Below are 20,398 nucleotides of genomic sequence, written 5' to 3'. Positions count from 1 at the left end.
AATTCTACATAATTTAATTTTATATATTCACAAGTGTTACTGTAAATTGTAGATTATACACATTTATTACAACAAATATTCCGCAATGTCAATGATGACTGCGAAAGATGCATTCGGGCACATAAACATACTAAAACAGCTGACACAGAAATAAGTAATGTAACATCGACACCTTTCTTCGGTCAGTTTTCCTCGACGCGTCAGTGTGAAAAAAAAAACGATACGCATGAGTGACGTGTTCTTTGAGGTGTCATCGATATACTTCAGGTAAATGTTACAATAAAAATTTAATCTTCGTAAAATCGTATAATCAAAGCCATACCATCATATCTTTTACATTCTTCAATGCCAATTAACACTAGAACTACCGTACCATTGAAAATAATTGGTTTCAGTTTTCTCGTTTCCAATTATTGACACTTTAAAACCGCTGAATATTCGAAACGATTCGAAAATAAACAGTTTCAATTGAATTCTATAAGCAATATCTAAGAAACCCGAGAATAATCTATTGTTACCATTTTTATAGGGAGTACATATCAATCGTATTAACCCTTTGCACTCGAGAGGCGACCCCAATCGCCAGATGATTTGGTACAGAAAAATGATAAACCTTAGTATTTACCATTAGCCTTTGTATACTGAAAGAAAATAGCTTTGTTATCTAATTTACGTATGATTTCTGGTTAAATTCATTTTAAAGAATCTTGTCTACATCTAATTAGAAAGTATAGAATATTTCAAGTGAAAACTGTCGAGTGCAAAGTGTAACTATTTCATTGTAATGAACAAAATTTCAATATATTCGATTGAAAAGTTCCGATCGTCAACAGTGATGCGGTGATCATCGGACAAAAATGGCGACCGTTGGCAGAATCACCGCGTTCCGAATAGCGTCCACTTACGGACCCGAATTAGGTTTCCTGGTTCTGCTAAACTTGCTGATCGGAAGATACAGGCCTGACGTCGTTGATCGTGAATCCAGAATGAAACCAGTATCGTTGGTTAATTTGCGGAATAATTACGATTTCGTGATAATCGGGGGTGGATCGGCTGGCTCCGTGCTCGCGAATCGGCTATCGGAAAATGGCAACTGGTCGGTGCTCCTGGTGGAAGCTGGCCCGAATGAACCGGACATAACTGACGTACCGTTGACCTTTCCGGTCTTTCAGCTGACCCCGCTCGACTGGCAATTCAAAACTGAACCGTCCGACGATTATTGCCGAGCGATGAAGGGGCACCAGTGTAATTGGCCACGCGGCAAGGTACGAGAAAATCTGAATTTCTTTTTGGAAACGGTTTTTCATTTGTATCGTTGCGTCGAATTTAATAGTGGTGAAAAATATGTAATCTTGGAAAAATATATAATTTTGGAAAGATACTTTCTTAAGAGGAAGGTTTCTTGAGGCCATTGGTTAGAATAGAATAAAAAATGTGTCATTTATTTTGCCTAGACAGGTTCAAATCTACTACTGTCAGAGTTTCCGAGCTTGACACTGAACAATTAAGATAATTCTCAAGGAATTTTAATTGAGTCATGCAAGTTACTCAGTTTCAGAGCTTTGACTATCTATCGTTGCGATAGATTAGTCTTGATTAGTAGCGTTATTAAAATTGATCACTTGTAGTATTGTTACAAGTTATCACTAGTTGCAGTATTATTACAAGTTATCACTAGTTGCAGTATTATTGCAAGTTATCACTAGTTGCAGTATTATTACAAGTTATTACCAGTTGCAGTATTATTGCAAGTTATTACTAGTTGTAGTATTTTTAAAGTACAGTATTAATTCCCTCGCCAAAACGAGTAATATTACACTTAACATTCCCAACAATTCCTTCCAAAATTGATTTCTTCAAATCCTTGGAACAATCGGATTTTCTCGAAACTTCCATCGAAATGTTGAAGGTGCTAGGAGGGAGCAGCGTGCTGAACGCGATGCTGTACGTCCGCGGGAATAAGAAAGACTACGACAACTGGGCAACCTTAGGTAATCCAGGATGGGATTACCGGAGTGTCCTACCGTATTTCAAAAAGTCACTCGACATGAGAATCAAGAAGTACAAGAATTCTCCGTACCATCATACCGGCGGATATCTCACCGTAGAGTATTTTAAGTATCGCACGCCCGTAATTAATCATTTGGTGAGAGCAGGCACCGATATGGGGTACGACATAGTGGACGTCAACGGGCCAACTCAAACTGGATTCACTTATTCCCATGGTACATTGAGAAACGGATTACGATGCAGCGCCGCCAAAGCTTTCCTTCGAACAGCTTCCAAGAGAAAGAACCTGCACATCAGCTTGCTTTCCACCGCGGAGAAGATTCTGATACGCGAAGGCAAGTGCACGTTGCTCTTTTCGTTTATTTAGTACTTTTTTCAGAAGAAACGTCGAATTTATAAGTTCCGTTAGACGACTCTTACGTTTCGAGTTAATTTCACCTGAAAATTTCCAATTGTTTCACGCAATTTCAAATGATTACTTTTAAAAGCCTTATTTCTTGCGTTTCTTTGAAAAATGGTCGACTACTGAAGTTGATTACTGGTGTCACTATTTAATTGGTTAACACTAGATTTGACACTACAGTTTGTTCTATTGTTAGAAAATTGTTATCCATTATGATCCTAGAAATTAGGTTTAAGGGTAGACTATTAGGATACACATTTGACAACTGCGTTAATAAAAGTCGACCCAAACATTTACCTAATAATGCTTATAAAATTCAATGAGTCTGACTCGTTCCGTAAATCTAGCGTCAACGGTAAAAAGTACGTTACAAATGGATCGTTTGAGTAAGAATAAAAAATTCTGGTTCACAGATGAGCACTCGAAGACCGCGTACGGTGTTCAGTTTCGCGTAGGAACGGCACGTCACAAGGTCAAAGTGAATCGCGAGGTGATTTTAGCAGCCGGAGCGATACAATCCCCGCAATTGTTGATGCTGTCTGGTATTGGTCCGAGGGACCATTTGGAAGAAATGGGGATACCATTGGTGCACGATGCACCCGGCGTGGGCGGGAATCTCCAGGATCACGTAGCGATCGGTGGTTTGCTCTACTTAATAGACACGCCGAAGGATTACACAGGCGACAGGCCGTTCTCGTTCAATTTGCCGGACTCCGTCACTCCTGACGTGATCAAGGAATTCGCCGTGAATCGCACCGGGCCCATGTACTCGTTGCCGGTCTGCGAAGGAATGGCCTTCGTCAATACCAAGTGAGCGTTTGCGTGGCTACTTTATCGTACTCGCCGATAGCCGATGAAAATTTGTAATAGAAACATCTTTAACATTGAAACTATCGATAGGAATTTATGTGTTGTAGTTCGAGTAAAAAGTTACATGGAAATTAAGAGATTAGAATTTTAGTTTAGACTTTGGTCGTTAATGAATCTTTTGCCGTTACTGGTTTAGTAATAGAACAAGTTTAGTATTGCTCTTTGTTTATTAAAGTTTCATGTTTTAACCCTAATTTAACTGTTGGAAATGCAATAAGAAATACTCATAAAATTTCAGTAAAAGGTTCAAATGTCACTGAAAGTCACATCGTGCTCCGATTAGGGTTAATGAGAAATATTTTCTGATATTTATTAAGACCTCTAGCGCAGGTGAATTGTTTAAATTATCGATTATTGTGAAGTTTCTAAAGTGTTTCGGGTAGATAGGAGAACAATGAAGTTAGCAATTAACGCGTAGACTTTGAATCTTGAGTTTTACACGTTGCTTATCCTTTCGCAGCGAACGTAAATAGGAAGAATGATTGATCATTCGACGCGAGAATTTTTAACAGTATCATCTAATTATTTATTCAGCGAACGTGTTAAAAAACACGCGACCTTGCGATTTCCAACGTATTTTCGTATCGTTGAGCAATCAGGTCCTTTCTCGCGTTTTGATCGATGCTCGAACTTATTATTAACTCGAGCAATAAATCTGATTTCAGGTACGCGAATCAGACTGCGGATTATCCTGATATACAGCTGTTCCTGACAACGATCACCGACAGCACGGACGGCGGTCTTTTTATGAAAAGGGACTGCAACGTGAAAGACGATTTCTACGGGCGCATGTACGAGAATCTGTTGTACCAGCCAGCGTATGGCGCCATTCCGCTTTTGCTCAGACCTCGGAGCAGAGGGTACATTAAACTGCGCTCGAAGGACCCGCACGTGCATCCGATCATTGTGCCAAATTACTTTGCAGATCCACACGACCTCAACGTTCTGGTAAAAGACATTCGTTAACCCTTTGCACTCGAGAGCTGACTCTCGCACCACCAGATTTCGTACAGTAAAACGATGCAATTTCATATTTCTGTTAAGTAATAGTAATAGATGCTTCTATTAAGTCTATATAAGTAATCTTATACTTTGTATGATATTAATCAATCTGAGAAATATTCTTTTTTTCAATTTACAACTGGCTCTGCTGAACCAACCAACAAATTCGATGATTCGGTGATTCGATGATTCGATGATTCGATGATTCGGTGATTCGATGATTCGATGATTCGATGATTCGATGATTCGATGATTCGATAATTCGATAATCTGATAATCTGATAATCTGATAATTTGATAATTTGTACATTGAATACTTCTATTACATATTATCGATAAATTTCTAATCAACACAGGCGGAAGGAGCGAAGTTCATTCACAAACTGAGCGAGACGCCAACAATGAAGAGCCTGAACGCTCGACCGAATCCGAACCATATTCCGGAATGTTCCTCGTTCGAGTTCCCGTCGCACGATTATTGGAAATGTTTCGCAAAATTCTACACGATGACGATTTACCATCAGTGCGGCACCTGCAAAATGGGTCCAGCGAGCGACCCAATGGCTGTCGTGGACGAGAGACTAAGGGCGAGAGGAGTTCAGGGATTACGAGTCGTCGATGCGTCGATTATGCCGGAAATCATTTCCGGAAACACGAACGCGCCGGTTATCATGATAGCTGAGAAGGCTGCGGACATGATTAAGCAAGACCAGGCAACAGAATAATCATCGATTAACTCTCTGAGGCCTTACAGTCATCACCTGATTCGACGCAGAAAACTTATAAAATTTTCACTTCAGTATTAAACCTTGTGTAATGTATCGACACATAAAACATCGAAATAAAACAATCGAAGCGATGAAATGCGACAAACAATATTACGAAACGATACCATGAAACTGTTAGTGTTAGTGTAGATTATTTACTATTTACTTTACTAACAATTTACATCCGTCTTTTCGTGACAATGCTGGACAGGATGTAGAGACAGCTCGTGAGTGGGAAAACTTGTTTTTAATCGATATTCATATATGAATACACATGATTCATGGGAACCGGTTATTTTGAAAGTGACTTAAATCCAATTTTCCGAAAATTCAAGTTAACTGTTATAACGGTTATAATGTATAGTTGTTCATTACCCTTCTGTTTTTAAACAGCTTTCTTTTTAGATTAAGATACTCAACGTAAACTGTGTAGTAATAATAATCTCACTGTATCCTTACACTTTAATTTCTATATTTTTGCACAGCATGCTATAGACTTCCATTTATAAAGAAAAATATGGGAAATATCTGTAATAAACTTGTTTTCTACCGTGTTACAGTATAACACTGGAGCCACGGGAAGAATTGTTTATTACTAGCACACGTGCTAAGCAGATAATTAGATTCAATGGTTTAAGCTGTGAATAATTCAAAAATGTAAACTTGTCAATGTAAACGTCATAAAAACATTTATCGGATAATTTAAATTGTAGAATACGGATGGCACTGGTAAAAACAAATGAAAAACTTAACAAAATGATGAGCGGACAAATGCGAACTATTACAATTTAAAGGCAATATGCGGTATTGCAAGCTTCATTCCCTATCTCTGTCAGATGTGAAGATTTTATTTTATAGTTATATCTGATTATAGAAAAGTATAGTCCTTTCGACTACAGAAAATAAAATTCATGGCGTCGCCAACTTTATTCCCTATCTCTATGAGATGTAAGGACTGTATTTTCTATAATCACACCTGACTTCGTCGCATTCGATGTCCTAGTCTTTCTCGTTTCCCTGACTTTTTAGCTTTTAGGATAAGCAGTCTTTTCTACGTCGTACTATGCACACGCAAAAGAGAATTCCAAGAAACATAGTCGGGCCTCCGTGTCCCTGGGATTTCGCGAACATTTTCAGCCACCGGAAGGAAAACCGACGCCAATGTTCGGTCTCTATCGTTACATGTCACTCTATCGCGTTCTGTTTCGTCTGTGCTCCTTGTTAGACGACTCGTGTCAATAATAACAACGTGCCAACATCGACGCATATATAACAGCTACCCATCTTTACGTACTTCCAAAAGTTGTTTCCATCGTCAGGGAAGTAGCAGCATTGAGTTTTAAGGTAAACGAGACTTTTGTTTCACGTGTTTCTTAAAAATCGGAATAAATCCCGAGATTCTTATTGCAGTCCTTAACTTAACATACAATACAAATGACAGTTTCGTCAAATCTCCATATCGGTTTGCAATGAAAATTAAAAATCGCGGAGAAATCGTGGAGGAATGAGATTTTCGTTCGACGCTTAATTATCCATGTTACCAGCCAGAATTTCCACCACACGTAACTAATAAGTTTTCACTGTCGATAGAGATTTGACAACCATAAAGGGAAATGGATATATCTACACCAGCACCAACAACGTCCCCGAACGCGGCAACTTTGGCCCTCCTGAATGTGCTAATCCAAATGTATAGACCGGACATCATAGACACCGAGCACAGGGTGAAATCGGTACCTCTGACCGAATTACGAACCCATTACGATTACATAGTAGTCGGCGGCGGGACAGCTGGCTCGGTTGTTGCTAATCGTTTATCGGAAAATTCTAACTGGACTGTGCTTCTGCTGGAAGCTGGCCACGATGAGCTACCCCTATCCGACGTACCTATATTGTGGCCAGACCTTCTAGGTAGACCAGACCTAATTTGGAACTATACAACCGAGCCGTCCGACAGATATTGTCTAGCCATGAACAACCATCAGTGCAGCTTTCCACGTGGCAGGGTATAATTATATTTAATATTTCATTAAAATCCTTAGAAAATTTACTATATCACCCAATCAATGGCAAACTTGGTCACATTATTTATTTTGCATAGAATCTTTCCAAATTGTCACTCACTGTAAATTACTTAATTAGAAGTTCCAGTCTGTTTAGCGATTAAGGTATCATTCTACGATTCCCTGTAGCATTAATAAAGAATACAATATTAACGTTTGAGAACGCATTCTCCAAATTCCGATTGAAATGTTCCAGGTTCTCGGGGGAGGCAGCGTGTCGAACGCGATGGCGCACGTTCGCGGAAATAAGAACGACTACGACCGCTGGGGAAGTTTAGGTAATAAGGGTTGGGATTACGAGGGTGTGTTACCTTACTTTAGAAAGGCCGAGGACATGAGGATCAAGGATCTCGCGGATTCGCCGTATCACTCCACCGGAGGCTACCAAACCATTGATCACGTGAGGTTCCGTACTCCCATAGCAGATTATTTGCTAAGGGCAGGAGTAGAGTTAGGGTACAATCTGACGGATTACAATGGTGAACGACAAACGGGAACCAGCATTTTGCAAGCTGCAGTTAGGGATGGACTGCGTTGCAGTTCCGCGAAGGCCTACATTCGATCGGCCTCGAAAAGACCGAATCTACACGTCAGCCTGAATTCGACTGTCGAGAAGATTCTGATACGCGAGGGTAAGTGCGAATGGCAGTTTCCATTTTTTTACTGGTGTTCTATGAATAAGTAACGTTTTACAAATTACTTAAGAAGGTCGTTTGTTTTCTTGTACACTTCATTCTTTAAAACTACAATTCCATACTGAAAATTGATATTAAAGTGTTTAATTTCTGAACTTGCGACGCTGAATCGGGAAAGTGTACATTGTTTCATTTGGAACAGTCAATTTGACTCATTTTTAAAGACTCTGATACATTGAACTGCAGAGGAAGACGCTTGAATTACAAAAGATTCCTTCGAATTTACGATACAATTCCTGCAAGAACGATTGTATGTTTGATTAAATGAAAATCATTTCTTTTCGTCTTGTAGAGGGGAAAACGAAGAAAGCGCACGCGGTTCAATTTCGAGTGGGAGGTACCGTTCACACTGTATCGGTGCATCACGAGATCGTTTTGTCTGCCGGTCCGATAGGATCGCCGCAGTTGTTGATGGTGTCTGGTATTGGTCCCAAGAAGCACCTAGAAGAATTGGATATCCCCGTGGTACACAATGCACCGGGCGTGGGTCAAAACCTTCAGGACCACGTATCGATCGGCGGTTTATTCTACTTAATAGATCCACCGAAGGATTACATGGGCGTCTGGCCTTTCGCTTCTGTTGGGGATGCACCGTACACTAGGGCAATGGTCGATGACTTTATTTTCCGCCACGAAGGCCCCTTCTACACACAACTGTTGTGTGAAAATATAATGTTTGTTAATACCAAGTGAGTACTTTCCCACGTGAATCGCTTGCGCCTCGCAGGGATCATTGTGTTTCGTTGTGTTAACACGAGGAGACATTAATGAATCAGAGTAGGCGCCAAAAGTTGTAATTAATTCAATGAATAAGGCTCATACTTCAGGTACGCAAATAAATCGATAGACTGGCCAGACATAGAATTCATGGTATCGACTCAGGCTGACAACACGTACGGTGGTCGAACTCTAGCTAAGGGTGTCAATCTGAGAGACGATTTCTACAATGATCTTATCAAGAATGTCGAGGACAAACCGTCGTACGCGATTCTTCCTCTCCTGTTGCGACCAAAAAGCAGTGGATACATTAAATTACGCTCGAAGGATCAACGCGTGCATCCGATCATCGTTCCCAACTACTTCAGTCACCCGCACGATCTCGATGTCATTGTAAGGATACCCTTTTTAATTGATCTCGCAACTGTGTTCTATGTTCTATGTTTCCAATTACTATCTTCGCATGGTTTCTTCTTTCCAAATTCAAATTTGTTCAAATTTCATTCGAATCTCCTTTACCCCTTGGCCTGTAACCACGAGTGAGACTCGTGGTAAGGAATTTGTGCCATAGGCGAAAACTACGAGTCCGACTTGTGGTAAATACCTTGAATTCCGACCTTCTCGTTTACCATGGCTCGCGCGATCGGTAGACAGCGTGTAGGAAAAGGGGTTAAGGATTGACTAGTCAATCTTCTAAACTAACTTCATACATTCTATCTTTTCTGTTACATTTTTTTCATCAGTATTGCTTCTTGTTGGATTATAGAACAGATTTCGAACAGATTATACAACTGCGTTCTATATTCTATCTTTCCAATTACTATGTTCGCATGGTTACTTCTTTACAAATTCAAATTTGTTCAAATTTAATTCGAATCTCCTGCTGAGCTAACTTCATACATTCTAACATTGCGATTACATTCGTTTCATCAGCATTGCTCCTTGTTAGATTATAGAACACGTTTCTCCATGTAAAATTAGATATTAAATATATTAACATCGATGACTTTCTAATTAACACAGGCTCAAGCAGCGCAGATCATTCGTCAATTTAGCAAGAGCCCAACAATGAGGAAACTGAACGCTCGACCGAATCCAAACCACATCTCGGCATGCGCTTCGCACCTGTTCCTATCGGACGATTATTTTAAGTGTCTCGCCCAACAGTACTCGATGACGATCTACCACTTGTGCGGGACGTGCAAGATGGGTCCAGCGAGCGACCCAATGGCTGTCGTGGACGACAGACTAAGGGTGAGAGGAGTTCAAGGATTACGGGTCATCGATGCATCGATTATGCCGTATATCACCAACGGAAACACGAACTCGCCGACTGTCATGATAGGTGAGAAGGGTTCGGATCTGATTAAACAAGACCGAGGAGGAAAACACAAATCGTAGTGTCCGATTTATTTTTGAGCAAAATGGCGTCAGAAGATTGTATTGTGAAAGGGGTATTATATATAATTGTATTATATGGGCAACTATTATTGTTTAAGGGAACTTAATGAAAACATGAACCTTAGCCTTCAACTGCACCTGATTATATATTGTTCGTATATGTAAATAAACACAACGTCAATAGCGTATTTGTATTACACTTACGAGATCATGCGATCGATGTATTTCAGTGATCATAAGACATTTTGATTGGCACGATTTTGATGTAACAGTTACTGAACTCTTTTGTGTGACAAAATATAATAAACAGTACCACCACATGTTAATTTAGTTAATTATTGTAACCCTTAACTACCACACTAACGATAACGGACAAGGAAATCACACTAAGAACAAAATAATAGAGTAAGAACAGAACGCGGTAAGAAATGAGAAAACGCGATGGAAAAGCACGAAGCAAACTGGCGTGGACTCAACTGCTCCATGTGCGATTTCCTATTGACAATGAACTGCAACATTGTTTCTGATAAATTGCACAACTGTGTTTTATTTAAAATTCGCACGCAACCGTTGCTATGACGTTTTTTCCACAATTATCATTTACAATGTACCTGAATTCTATCAACTTCCGCGGTAATAAGTTTCGCTATGAAATATGATACATAGTTGACACTTGTATTTGCATACAGTAACGAGATATAAAATGGCTAACCCATTTTACTCGGGAGAGTTACCTGCAGTGTCAGAGAAATTGCAGCATTAAAGGTAATGGTCATCCAGACACATTTTTGACTTTTTTTTTTCATCAAACGTGACTAATATATTTTGACTGTTAGCAGAGACTTGGCAACCATAGACGAAAATGGAAACAACTACACCATCGCCAACTATGGCATCGAACATCAGTACTTTGACTCTCTTGAATACGCTAATCGAATTGTACAGACCGGATATCGTCGACTCCGAGCACAGGGTGAAATCGATACCTGTGTCCGAATTACAGTCTCATTACGATTATATAGTAATCGGTGGTGGGTCAGCTGGCTCGGTTGTTGCTAATCGTTTATCGGAAAATTCTAACTGGACGTTGCTTCTACTAGAAGCTGGCCAGGATGAGACATTACTAAACGACGTACCTAGGTTGTGGCCAAATCTTGCAGCTAGACCAGACCTAATTTGGAACTATAAAACCGAGCCGTCCGACAGATATTGTCTAGCCATGAACAACCATCAGTGCAACTTTCCACGTGGCAGGGTATAAGTTATATTTAATATTTCATTACAATACTTAGAAAATTTACTATATCACCCAATCAATGGCAAACTTGGTCACATAGAAAATAGTTTCTCATTAAACAAGAGAAAGCAAAGTATTCTAACGAATCAAATGTGGAAGTATTAATCATAGCAAGACGAAGCAAGCTTCCTAAGTATTTCAATTACGAACATAATCGTGATTATCTTACCTATTTTGCATAGAATCTTCTCAAACGATCACTAACTCCAAATTACTTAATTAGATGTCTCAGTCTGTTTAGCGATTAAACGTCCATCCCACGATTCCCTGTAGCATTAATAAGGAATACGATATTGTACCTAACGTCTGGCAAAGTATTCTTCAAATCTTCATTGAAATGTTCCAGGATCTTGGGGGAAGCAGCGTGACGAACGTAATGCTTTACGTTCGTGGAAATAAGAATGACTACGACCGCTGGGCAAGTTTAGGTAATGCAGGTTGGGATTACGAGAGTGTGTTACCTTACTTTAAAAAGTCGGAGGACACGAGGATCAAAGAGTACGAGGATTCACCGTATCATGCCACTGGTGGACACCTAACTGTTGAACACTTCAGATACCATGCTCCTGTGGCAGATTATCTGCTGAGAGCGGGGCCAGAACTGGGGTACAAACTGACGGATTATAATGGTGCCCGACAAACTGGAACCTCCTATTCGCAAGGTACACTTAGAGACGGACTGCGTTGCAGTACGGCGAAGGCTTTCGTTCGGTCGGCCTCGAAAAGGCCGAATCTGCACGTCAGCCTGAATTCGACCGTGGAGAAGATTCTGATACGCAAAGGTAAGTGCAGGTGACAGTTCCCGTCTTTATTTTTGTTCCACGAAACCGCTATATTTCGCCAGTTACTGAAGAATATCAACTGTTTTCCGTACAATCGATTATTTACAATTATAATTTCATAGCGGAAAGTGATATTAAAGTGTTTAATTTCTTAATTGTTCACTTGGAACAGTTACTTTCAATCAATAGTAAAAACTTTGACACATCGAATTGCAGAGGAGGCTGAAAGATAATTAAGGAATTACAGAAGATTTTTGATCGTAGAGGTTTCAATGGTGGATGCTCGAATTTCTAATGATACAGTTCCTGCAATCGTAATTGAGTGTAGAATTTGTTTTCGTCTTGTAGATGGAGACACGAAGAAAGCGCACGCGGTTCAGTTCCGAGTAGGAGATACCGTACACACTGTATCGGTGCATCACGAGATCGTTTTGTCTGCCGGTGCTGTAGGATCGCCGCAGTTGTTGACGCTGTCTGGTATTGGTCCCAGGAAGCACCTAGAAGAATTGAATATCTCCGTGGTACACGATTCACCGGGCGTGGGTGAAAATCTTCAGGACCACGTAGCGATCGGCGGTTTGTTCTACTTAGTAGATCCACCAAAGAATTATACGAGCGATTTGCCCTTTGCTGCTTTCGAAAGTCCTATTCCCGAGGCAATGATCGACGACTTTGTTTTCCACGAGAATGGCACCCTGTACACAGCTATGTCCGATAATATCATGTTTGTTAATACTAAGTGAGTACTTTGTCACGGGAGTCCCTTGCTTCTCACAGGAACTATTGTGTACCACTTTGTTAGCGCGAGAAAATTAATGCATCAAAGTAGGCGTCAAAAGCTGTAACTAATTTAATGAATAGGACTCTCATTTCAGGTACGCAAATGAATCGGCGAACTGGCCAGACATAGAACTTATGACAACAACATTTCCTGACAATTCGTACACTGGCCGAATTGTGGATGAGGCTGTCAATCTGAGAGAAGATTTTCGGAATGACCTTATCAGGAATGTTGAGTACCAACCGGCGTACTCGATTCTTCCCCTCCTGATGCGACCAAGAAGCAGAGGATACGTTAGATTACGCTCGAAGGATCAACGCGTGCATCCCATCATCGTTCCCAACTATTTCAGTGACCCGCACGATCTCGATGTCATTGTAAGGATATCTTTTTAATTAATAACGTTGCTGTGTTCAATGTTCTATCTTTCCAATTACTATGGTCGCATGGTTTCTGCCTTACAAACTCAAATTTGCTCAAATTTTATTCGAATCTCCTTAAGAGCAGAGTACTCAATCTTTTGAATTAACTTCATACATTCCAACTTTTCGGTTACATTTTCCTCATCAATATTGCTCGTTGTTGGATTATAGAACAGATTCCTCCATGTAACATTGGTTATTAAATATGTCGATATCGATGAATTACTAATTACACAGGCGCAAGGTGCACAGATTATTCGTCAACTCAGCGAGACCCCAACAATGAAGAAATTGAACGCTCGACCGAATCCAAACCACATCTCAGCATGCGCTTCGCACGAATTCCTGTCGGACGATTATTTTAAGTGTTTCGCCCAACAGTACTCGATGACGATCTACCACTTGTGCGGGACTTGCAAGATGGGTCCATCGAGCGACCCAATGGCTGTCGTGGACGACAGACTGAGGGTGCGAGGAGTTCAAGGATTACGGGTTATCGATGCATCGATTATGCCGTATATCACCAACGGAAACACGAACGCGCCGACTGTCATGATAGCTGAGAAAGGTTCGGATCTGATCAAAGAAGACCGTGGAAGAAAACATAGATGTAGTGCTTGATTTATTTTTGAACAAAATGGAGCCAGAAGATTGTATTGCGATAGGTATGGGTAACTACTATTGTTTAAGGGAAGTTAATGTAAACATGCACCTTAGCTTTTAATCGCACCTGATTATATATTGTTCGTATATGTAAACACAATGTCATTAGCGTATATTGTGTAACAACTACGAGATTTTATGATCAATGTATTTGAGTGATCTCGAGACGTCTGAATTGGCGTAATTTTGATGTAACAGTCACTGAATTCTTTTGTGTGACAAAATATAATAAACAGTACCACTACGTCTTAATTCAGTTAATTATTAAGTTAATTATTATTAATATTATTTAGTCGTGCTCTCTAAGCACACTATAGTACTCCTTACAGAAGATAATTGAGTTGAATGGTTTGAAGAGTGGAGGATGCAAAAGTGTAGACTTAAGGTTTAGGGTAACTGAGATTCTTCTCTCCTTGATGTTCTTTACAGAATGGCGTATATGTTTGAAATTTCTATTAAAAGAGACCGTGACGTTATTCGTGACGATATTCTTGTAAAAATGTTGAATCCTTTGACATACTAATAATTCCAAATTAATCACTTCCTCTATGGTTTTTTTCACAACCGTGCCAGATAAAACTACTTCGTCGTTAATAATGTAGTAGAAAAGGAGAGAAATGTCATGCTTATTTTCCGTCTACGTTTGCTCTAATGGTTAAAGATTGACAATAGACGAGTAGTATTTCATACACATTATAAATAAATAAACAACAAAGATATTATAATACTAAAAAACAATTTGTACTGAAAAAGAACTGTGACAATATTTGTTACAAGCTGGACACCTGTGTTTATTTAAAATTCCAACACAGTCGTCGCTGTGACAGTTTTTCGTATATTTCTCGCTTGAGAGGAGTGCATATTGGCTAAATTACGGAGATAACAACGCCCTTGCCTTTAGAATAAGATACATAGTTAACAACAGTATTTCCATACGTTCAACGAGATATAAGATGGCTAACACATTCCACTCGCGAGAATTACCTACAGTGTCAGAGAATTCGCAGCATTAAAGGTAATGGTAACCCAGACACTTTGTTTTCGAGTCTTTTTAAAGAAACTCTGTATGTAGCGAAAACTTGTACGTAAAGAGAACAGTGATATGTTTTGCGATTGACACCTGTCGATCTTCTTGTGAAAAGTGTCGAATATACAACAGTGGAATTATTTGTGTCAACGTTTCTTGTTTATTAGCACCACTAAAAAGCAAATATACATTCCTTTGTGAAACTTTCCTTGTCGAAACTATTTTACATGAAATTCTACTCATTATTTATGGTCAAGCTTGATTCTTCATTGTTCAGGGTTTCTTAAAAATCTGCACAATGTATGAAATACTTGTTACAGTTCATAACTTAATATACAATCACGTTTCGATCAATTTTTCCTATCTGTTCGTAACAAAAGTTAAAAATCCTGCAGAAATCGTAAAGACAAGAGGCTTTCCGCAGTCATTGTAGAGACAATTTGACCAATCGCTTAAAATAGACGACCGAACATAGAATTTTCACCAAACGTAATAAATTTTGACTGTTAGCAGAGACTTGGCAACCATAGACGAAAATGGAAACAACTACACCATCGCCAACTATGGCATCGAACATCAGTACTTTGACTCTCTTGAATGCGCTAATCGAATTGTACAGACCGGATATCGTCGACTCCGAGCACAGGGTGAAATCGATACCTGTGTCCGAATTACAGTCTCATTACGATTATATAGTAATCGGCGGTGGGTCAGCTGGCTCGGTTGTTGCTAATCGTTTATCGGAAAATTCTAACTGGACGGTGCTTCTGCTGGAAGCTGGACACGATGAGATACCGCTAACCGATGTGCCTGCGTTGTGGACGACATTTCTAGGTAGTGATGACCTAACCTGGAAATATAAATCCGAGCCGTCCGACAAATATTGTCTAGCTATGAACAACCATCAGTGCGTATTTCCACGTGGCAAGGTATAAATGATATTTCATAATTAGTCTTAATTTCACTAAGATCCTTAAAAGAATGACCATTTCACTCAGTCGGTGGTGAAATTTGTCATATCGAAAATAGTTTCTGATTAGACAATGATTATTAGATTATTAAAGGTGTTTCCTGAACGTAAACATTAACGACAAATGTCTTCAGTTGAAAAAATAATCGATATTATCTTATATATTTTGCACAAAATCTCCTCAAATGATCACTCGTTGCAAATTAATTAGAAGTGTCTGTTTAGCGATTCTTTGTAGCATTAATGAAGAACATGACATTATAGCTAACGTTTGTCAACATTTTCTTCAAATCTCATTGAAATGTTCAAGGTCCTCGGGGGAAGCAGCGTGTCGAACGCGATGCTTTACGCTCGCGGAAATAAGAGGGACTACGACAACTGGGCGAGGTTGGGTAATCGGGGGTGGGATTACGAGAGTGTGTTACCCTACTTCAAAAAGTCGGAGGACATGAGGATCAAAGAGTACGAGGATTCATCGTATCATGCCACTGGTGGAGACCTAACCGTCGAATACTTCAGATACCGTGCTCCTATATCAGACTATATGCTAACAGCGGGACCAGAAATGGGCTACAATCGGACGGATTATAATGGTGCCGAACAAACTGGAAGCTCCTATTCGCAAGGCACACTTAGAGACGGATTGCGTTGCAGCACAGCGAAGGGGTTTCTTCGATCGGTCTCGAAAAGGCCGAATCTACACGTCAGCATGAATTCGACCGTCGAGAAGATTCTCATACGCAAATGTAAGTGCGAATAGCGGTTCCCGTTTTTATTTCTGTTCCACGAAACAGCTATATTTCGCCAGTTACTTAAGATCACTTGCCTTCTGTACAATGGATTATTTGAAATTACGATTTCATATCGGAAAGTGATATTAAAGTGATGGTGGTTTCCGTTTTTCTTACTGTAGTATGAAAAGGCTAAATGTCGCAAGTTCCTTAAGATCATTTCTTTTCCTCTACACTTCATTCTTTAAAATTACACTTCCATATCGGAAAAAGTATTTAATTTCTTAATTTGTGATTTTGAATCGGAAAAGTGTACATTGTTCCATTTGGAACAGTTACTTTGAATCATTTATAAAAACTCTGATAGATTGAACTGCAGTGGAACTGAAAGATAGTTAATGAATTACAAAAGATTCTTGGTCATAGAAGTTTCAATGACCGATGTTCGGATTTATGATACAGTTGCTACAAGGGCTAATGTATGTTTCATTAAATAAAGATCATTTCTTTTCGTTTTGTAGTGGGATTCTTAAAGAAAGCGCACGCGGTTCAATTCCGAGTAGGAGACACCGTTCACACTGTATCGGCGAATCACGAGATCATTTTGTCTGCCGGTGCAATTGGATCGCCACAGTTATTAATGCTGTCTGGTATTGGTCCCAGGAAGCATCTAAGAGAATTAAAAATCCCCGTGGTACACGACTCACCGGGCGTGGGCAGAAATTTTCAGGATCACGTGTCGATCGGCGGTTTGTTCTACTTGGTAGATCCTCCAAAGAATTACACGAGCGATTTGCCTTTTTCTAATTTTCAAAAACCTTTTTCTACGGAGATGGTCGACGACTTTGTTTACCGCGACAATGGTCCCTTGTATACAAATATGTATGAAAATATGATGTTCGTTAATACCAAGTGAGTATTTTGTCACGCGAATCGCTTGCTCCTATCAGGAACTATCGTGTTTCATTGCGTCGGCGCGCGAATATATTAACACTAGGTTTACGGAACGCGTGAAATCGACGCATATTGGATTTTATATTATTTTGTAAATGTTTACGTCGATTTTGATTGATGCGATCACACCGACACGTACCCCAATTACCTACGAATCTCTAGTTTCCACAATCTAAATAAACGAGCTTCGATTCTTTTAGGAATAATAGAATGAAGTGTACAATAAATGCCCGTAAACCTAGTGTTAATGAACCAAAGTAGCCGCCAGAAGTTGTATTTAATTTAATGCATGAGGCTCATATTTCAGATACGCAAATGAATCGGCGAATTGGCCAGACATACAATTTATGCTGACGACAACGCCTGCCAATTCGTTCAAAGGTCCAGCTCTGTCCGATGGTCTCAATCTCAGAGACGAGTTTTACGATGAACTTACCAAGAATGTTCAGAACGAAACGTCATACTCGGTTATGGTGGTCCTGTTAAGGCCAAAGAGCAGAGGATACATTAGGTTGCGTTCGAAGGATCAACGCGCGCATCCGATCATCGTTCCCAACTACTTCACTGACGAGCACGATCTCGATGTCATTGTAAGGATAATTTTCTCATCAATTATTTTGCTGTGTACTGTACCCTACGTTTCTAACTACTGTGTTCGCATTGTTTCCTCCTTAAAAATTCAAATTTGTTCAACTTTAATTCGAATCTCCATGAGAATTGAGTAGTTGATCTTTTGAACTAACTTCATACCATTTTAATTAATTACATTGCTGTGTGCAATGTTCTATCTTTTCAATTACTATATTCGCATTATTTCCTCCTTACAAATTTAAGTTTGTTGAACTTTAATTCGAATCTCCTTAAGAATTGACTAGTCAATCTTCTGAACTATCTTCAGACAGTCTAATCTGTCAACTGAATTCCTTTCATCATTGCTCCTGGCTAGATTATAGAACACATTTTTCCATGTAACATTGGTTATAAAATATACTAACATCGATGACTTTCTAATTAACACAGGCCCAAGGAGCACAGATCGCTTATCAGTTTAGCCAGACCCCAACAATGAAGAAACTGAACGCCCGGCCGAATCCAAACCAGGTCCCAGAATGCGCTTCACACGAATTCCTGTCGGACGATTATTATAAATGTCTGGCCCGACAGTTCCCTTTGACAAACTCCCACTTGTGCGGAACTTGCAAAATGGGACCAGGGACCGACCCAATGGCTGTCGTGGACGACAAACTGAGGGTGCGAGGGGTTAAAGGGTTACGAGTCATCGACGCGTCGATCATGCCGCATATCACTTCCGGAAACACGAACGCGCCGACTGTCATGATAGCTGAGAAGGGTGCGGATCTGATTAAAAAAGGCCGAGAAGGAAGATACAAATTCCAGTGTCCGATTCGTTAGTGAGCAATATGGAATCAGAAGATTGTATTGTAAAAGGTATGGGTAACTACTATTGTTTAAGGGAACTTAATGTAAACGTGCACCTTAGCTTTAAAGCGCACCTGATTATATACTATTGGTCTATGTAAAAAAACACAATGTCAATAGCATATTTGTATTACACTTACGAGATCATGCGATCGATCTATGCGAGTGATCATAAGACATTTTAATTGGCACGATTTTGATGTAACAGTTACTTAACCCTTTTTCTTACTAACTTAACCCTTAACACTTCCGGAAACACGAACGCGCCGACTGTCATGATAGCTGAGAAGGCTTCGGATCTGATTAACCCCTTAACTTGCACGCTCGAGTTAATTCGAGCGCGCTAAACGGGCCAAACTGTGAAAATAACAATGTGAAAGCAAAAAAGAATCGTTTTATTGATATTTATCATTTACATGGGATTATAAGCTATAACGCTTATTTATTCAGGAATAAAATATAACCTTTTTCCATGGAACAAAAGCGCAGTATATCAAAATTTATTTTTTTGGCCGGTTTTTTTAAAAAAAAACTGTGCGTTAAGGGGTTAAACGAGGCCGTAGAAGGAAACTGTAGATTCTAGTGTCCGATTTATTTTTAAGCAAAATGGAGCAAGGCGATTGTACTGTAAAAGGTATGGGTAACTACTATCGTTTAAGGGAACTTAATGTATACATGAACCTTATCCTTTCAGCCTTTGCACTCGAGAATATTTTTCTCAATAAATATTCATTACTTTCTGATGAGAAGTCAGTGATATTTTTTACAATTAACATAAGGATCTACCTTGCATAAATTAAGTGACAACTATTTTATTTCGATGTTCCATATGTTCGGACATTATATAAAATTTAATATGGAATTTTCAATTTTACAATGTTCTTGGGTCAAATCAAATGGCGACTGGAAGGCGCCTCTCGAGTGCAAAGGGTTAATTGTAATATGTAAATAAACACAATGTCATTAGCGTATTTGTATTACACTTACGAGATCATGCGATCAATGTATTCGAGTGATCATGAGGTATTTTAATTGGTACAGTTTCGATGCAACAGTTACTGAACTCTTCTGTGTGATAAGATACAATAAACAGTGTTATCAAATCGTAATGTAAATTCATTAAGATTAGCCTGATTAATGTACTAATTACTTTACTGAGTATTTGCTTTAATCTACTTTTCGTGACAATGGCGAACACGGTGCGGTTGCAGCTCGTGAGTGGGAAAACTTGTTTCAAATGTGTGAGACATTCACTGTCACTTTTCGTACCGTTCCATGATCAGAAACGTTTCTGTTACTTTGCGTTGTTAAACAATTATTGCGGATAATTATTCCAGGCACAAAATAACCACCAGTGAAAGTGTTCCTGGCACTGGAATCTCAAAAAATTCCAAATATGAACG

At 39.5% G+C, this 20,398-nt stretch overlaps 5 protein-coding genes across 9 annotated transcripts in view; 4 read left to right on the top strand and 1 right to left on the bottom strand.

Annotated features, from left to right (window-relative positions):
- Nucleotides 1-20,398, bottom strand: part of Flo2 (flotillin-2) — a 151,034-nt gene that overhangs the window by 23,732 nt on the left and 106,904 nt on the right. The gene's annotated exons all lie outside the window — the stretch shown is intronic.
- Nucleotides 155-5,871, top strand: LOC116429403 (glucose dehydrogenase [FAD, quinone]-like). 2 transcript variants are annotated; one of them, XM_031982338.2, is made up of 6 exons: nucleotides 155-267; nucleotides 834-1,265; nucleotides 1,910-2,345; nucleotides 2,827-3,223; nucleotides 3,949-4,231; nucleotides 4,642-5,865. In XM_031982338.2, the coding sequence occupies exons 2-6, from the start codon at nucleotides 858-860 to the stop codon at nucleotides 5,008-5,010; spliced, it is 1,893 nt and encodes a 630-aa protein (XP_031838198.2). In that variant the 5' UTR covers nucleotides 155-267; nucleotides 834-857; the 3' UTR covers nucleotides 5,011-5,865. The 2 variants fall into 2 exon arrangements, with proteins under 2 accessions (XP_031838198.2, XP_031838199.2); XM_031982339.2 differs by having other exon boundaries at nucleotides 197-267; nucleotides 818-1,265; nucleotides 4,642-5,871.
- LOC116429404 (glucose dehydrogenase [FAD, quinone]-like) lies at nucleotides 6,228-10,248 on the top strand. Its single transcript, XM_031982341.2, has 6 exons — nucleotides 6,228-6,396; nucleotides 6,643-7,058; nucleotides 7,312-7,747; nucleotides 8,103-8,499; nucleotides 8,638-8,920; nucleotides 9,551-10,248. The coding sequence occupies exons 2-6, from the start codon at nucleotides 6,666-6,668 to the stop codon at nucleotides 9,926-9,928; spliced, it is 1,887 nt and encodes a 628-aa protein (XP_031838201.1). The 5' UTR covers nucleotides 6,228-6,396; nucleotides 6,643-6,665; the 3' UTR covers nucleotides 9,929-10,248.
- On the top strand, nucleotides 10,657-14,592 carry LOC116429405 (glucose dehydrogenase [FAD, quinone]-like). Of its 2 annotated transcripts, none has more exons than XM_031982343.2 (6): nucleotides 10,657-10,693; nucleotides 10,768-11,183; nucleotides 11,572-12,007; nucleotides 12,356-12,746; nucleotides 12,883-13,165; nucleotides 13,448-14,592. In XM_031982343.2, exons 2-6 carry the CDS (start codon nucleotides 10,791-10,793, stop codon nucleotides 13,829-13,831), a joined length of 1,887 nt encoding a protein of 628 aa, XP_031838203.2. In that variant the 5' UTR covers nucleotides 10,657-10,693; nucleotides 10,768-10,790; the 3' UTR covers nucleotides 13,832-14,592. The 2 variants fall into 2 exon arrangements, with proteins under 2 accessions (XP_031838203.2, XP_031838202.2); XM_031982342.2 differs by having other exon boundaries at nucleotides 10,765-11,183; nucleotides 13,448-14,564.
- Nucleotides 14,750-20,099, top strand: LOC116429400 (glucose dehydrogenase [FAD, quinone]-like). 2 transcript variants are annotated; one of them, XM_031982335.2, is made up of 6 exons: nucleotides 14,750-14,888; nucleotides 15,411-15,829; nucleotides 16,181-16,616; nucleotides 17,123-17,513; nucleotides 17,863-18,145; nucleotides 18,576-20,099. In XM_031982335.2, exons 2-6 carry the CDS (start codon nucleotides 15,437-15,439, stop codon nucleotides 18,966-18,968), a joined length of 1,896 nt encoding a protein of 631 aa, XP_031838195.2. In that variant the 5' UTR covers nucleotides 14,750-14,888; nucleotides 15,411-15,436; the 3' UTR covers nucleotides 18,969-20,099. The 2 variants fall into 2 exon arrangements, with proteins under 2 accessions (XP_031838195.2, XP_031838196.2); XM_031982336.2 differs by having other exon boundaries at nucleotides 14,798-14,888; nucleotides 15,414-15,829.

The sequence above is a fragment of the Nomia melanderi genome, chromosome 3, assembly GCF_051020985.1.
Source record: "Nomia melanderi isolate GNS246 chromosome 3, iyNomMela1, whole genome shotgun sequence".
Classification (NCBI taxonomy): Eukaryota; Metazoa; Arthropoda; class Insecta; order Hymenoptera; family Halictidae; genus Nomia; species Nomia melanderi.
The sequence above is the reverse complement of the archived record's forward strand: the minus strand, read 5'-3'. Positions and strand labels throughout refer to the sequence as shown.

Excerpts from the sequence above, each read along its gene's own strand:
- LOC116429403 (XM_031982339.2), top strand. The coding sequence starts at position 858 with ATGGCGACCGTTGGCAGAATCACCGCGTTCCGAATAGCGTCCACTTAC. Across the intron at positions 1,266-1,909 it reads GTAATTGGCCACGCGGCAAG|GTGCTAGGAGGGAGCAGCGT; the intron begins GTACGAGAAAAT and ends GAAATGTTGAAG. Across the intron at positions 2,346-2,826 it reads GAAGATTCTGATACGCGAAG|ATGAGCACTCGAAGACCGCG; the intron begins GCAAGTGCACGT and ends TCTGGTTCACAG.
- LOC116429404 (XM_031982341.2), top strand. The coding sequence starts at position 6,666 with ATGGATATATCTACACCAGCACCAACAACGTCCCCGAACGCGGCAACT. Across the intron at positions 7,059-7,311 it reads GCAGCTTTCCACGTGGCAGG|GTTCTCGGGGGAGGCAGCGT; the intron begins GTATAATTATAT and ends GAAATGTTCCAG. Across the intron at positions 8,921-9,550 it reads CGCACGATCTCGATGTCATT|GCTCAAGCAGCGCAGATCAT; the intron begins GTAAGGATACCC and ends TAATTAACACAG.
- LOC116429405 (XM_031982343.2), top strand. The coding sequence starts at position 10,791 with ATGGAAACAACTACACCATCGCCAACTATGGCATCGAACATCAGTACT. Across the intron at positions 11,184-11,571 it reads GCAACTTTCCACGTGGCAGG|GATCTTGGGGGAAGCAGCGT; the intron begins GTATAAGTTATA and ends GAAATGTTCCAG. Across the intron at positions 12,008-12,355 it reads GAAGATTCTGATACGCAAAG|ATGGAGACACGAAGAAAGCG; the intron begins GTAAGTGCAGGT and ends TTCGTCTTGTAG.
- LOC116429400 (XM_031982335.2), top strand. The coding sequence starts at position 15,437 with ATGGAAACAACTACACCATCGCCAACTATGGCATCGAACATCAGTACT. Across the intron at positions 15,830-16,180 it reads GCGTATTTCCACGTGGCAAG|GTCCTCGGGGGAAGCAGCGT; the intron begins GTATAAATGATA and ends GAAATGTTCAAG. Across the intron at positions 17,514-17,862 it reads ATGATGTTCGTTAATACCAA|ATACGCAAATGAATCGGCGA; the intron begins GTGAGTATTTTG and ends CTCATATTTCAG.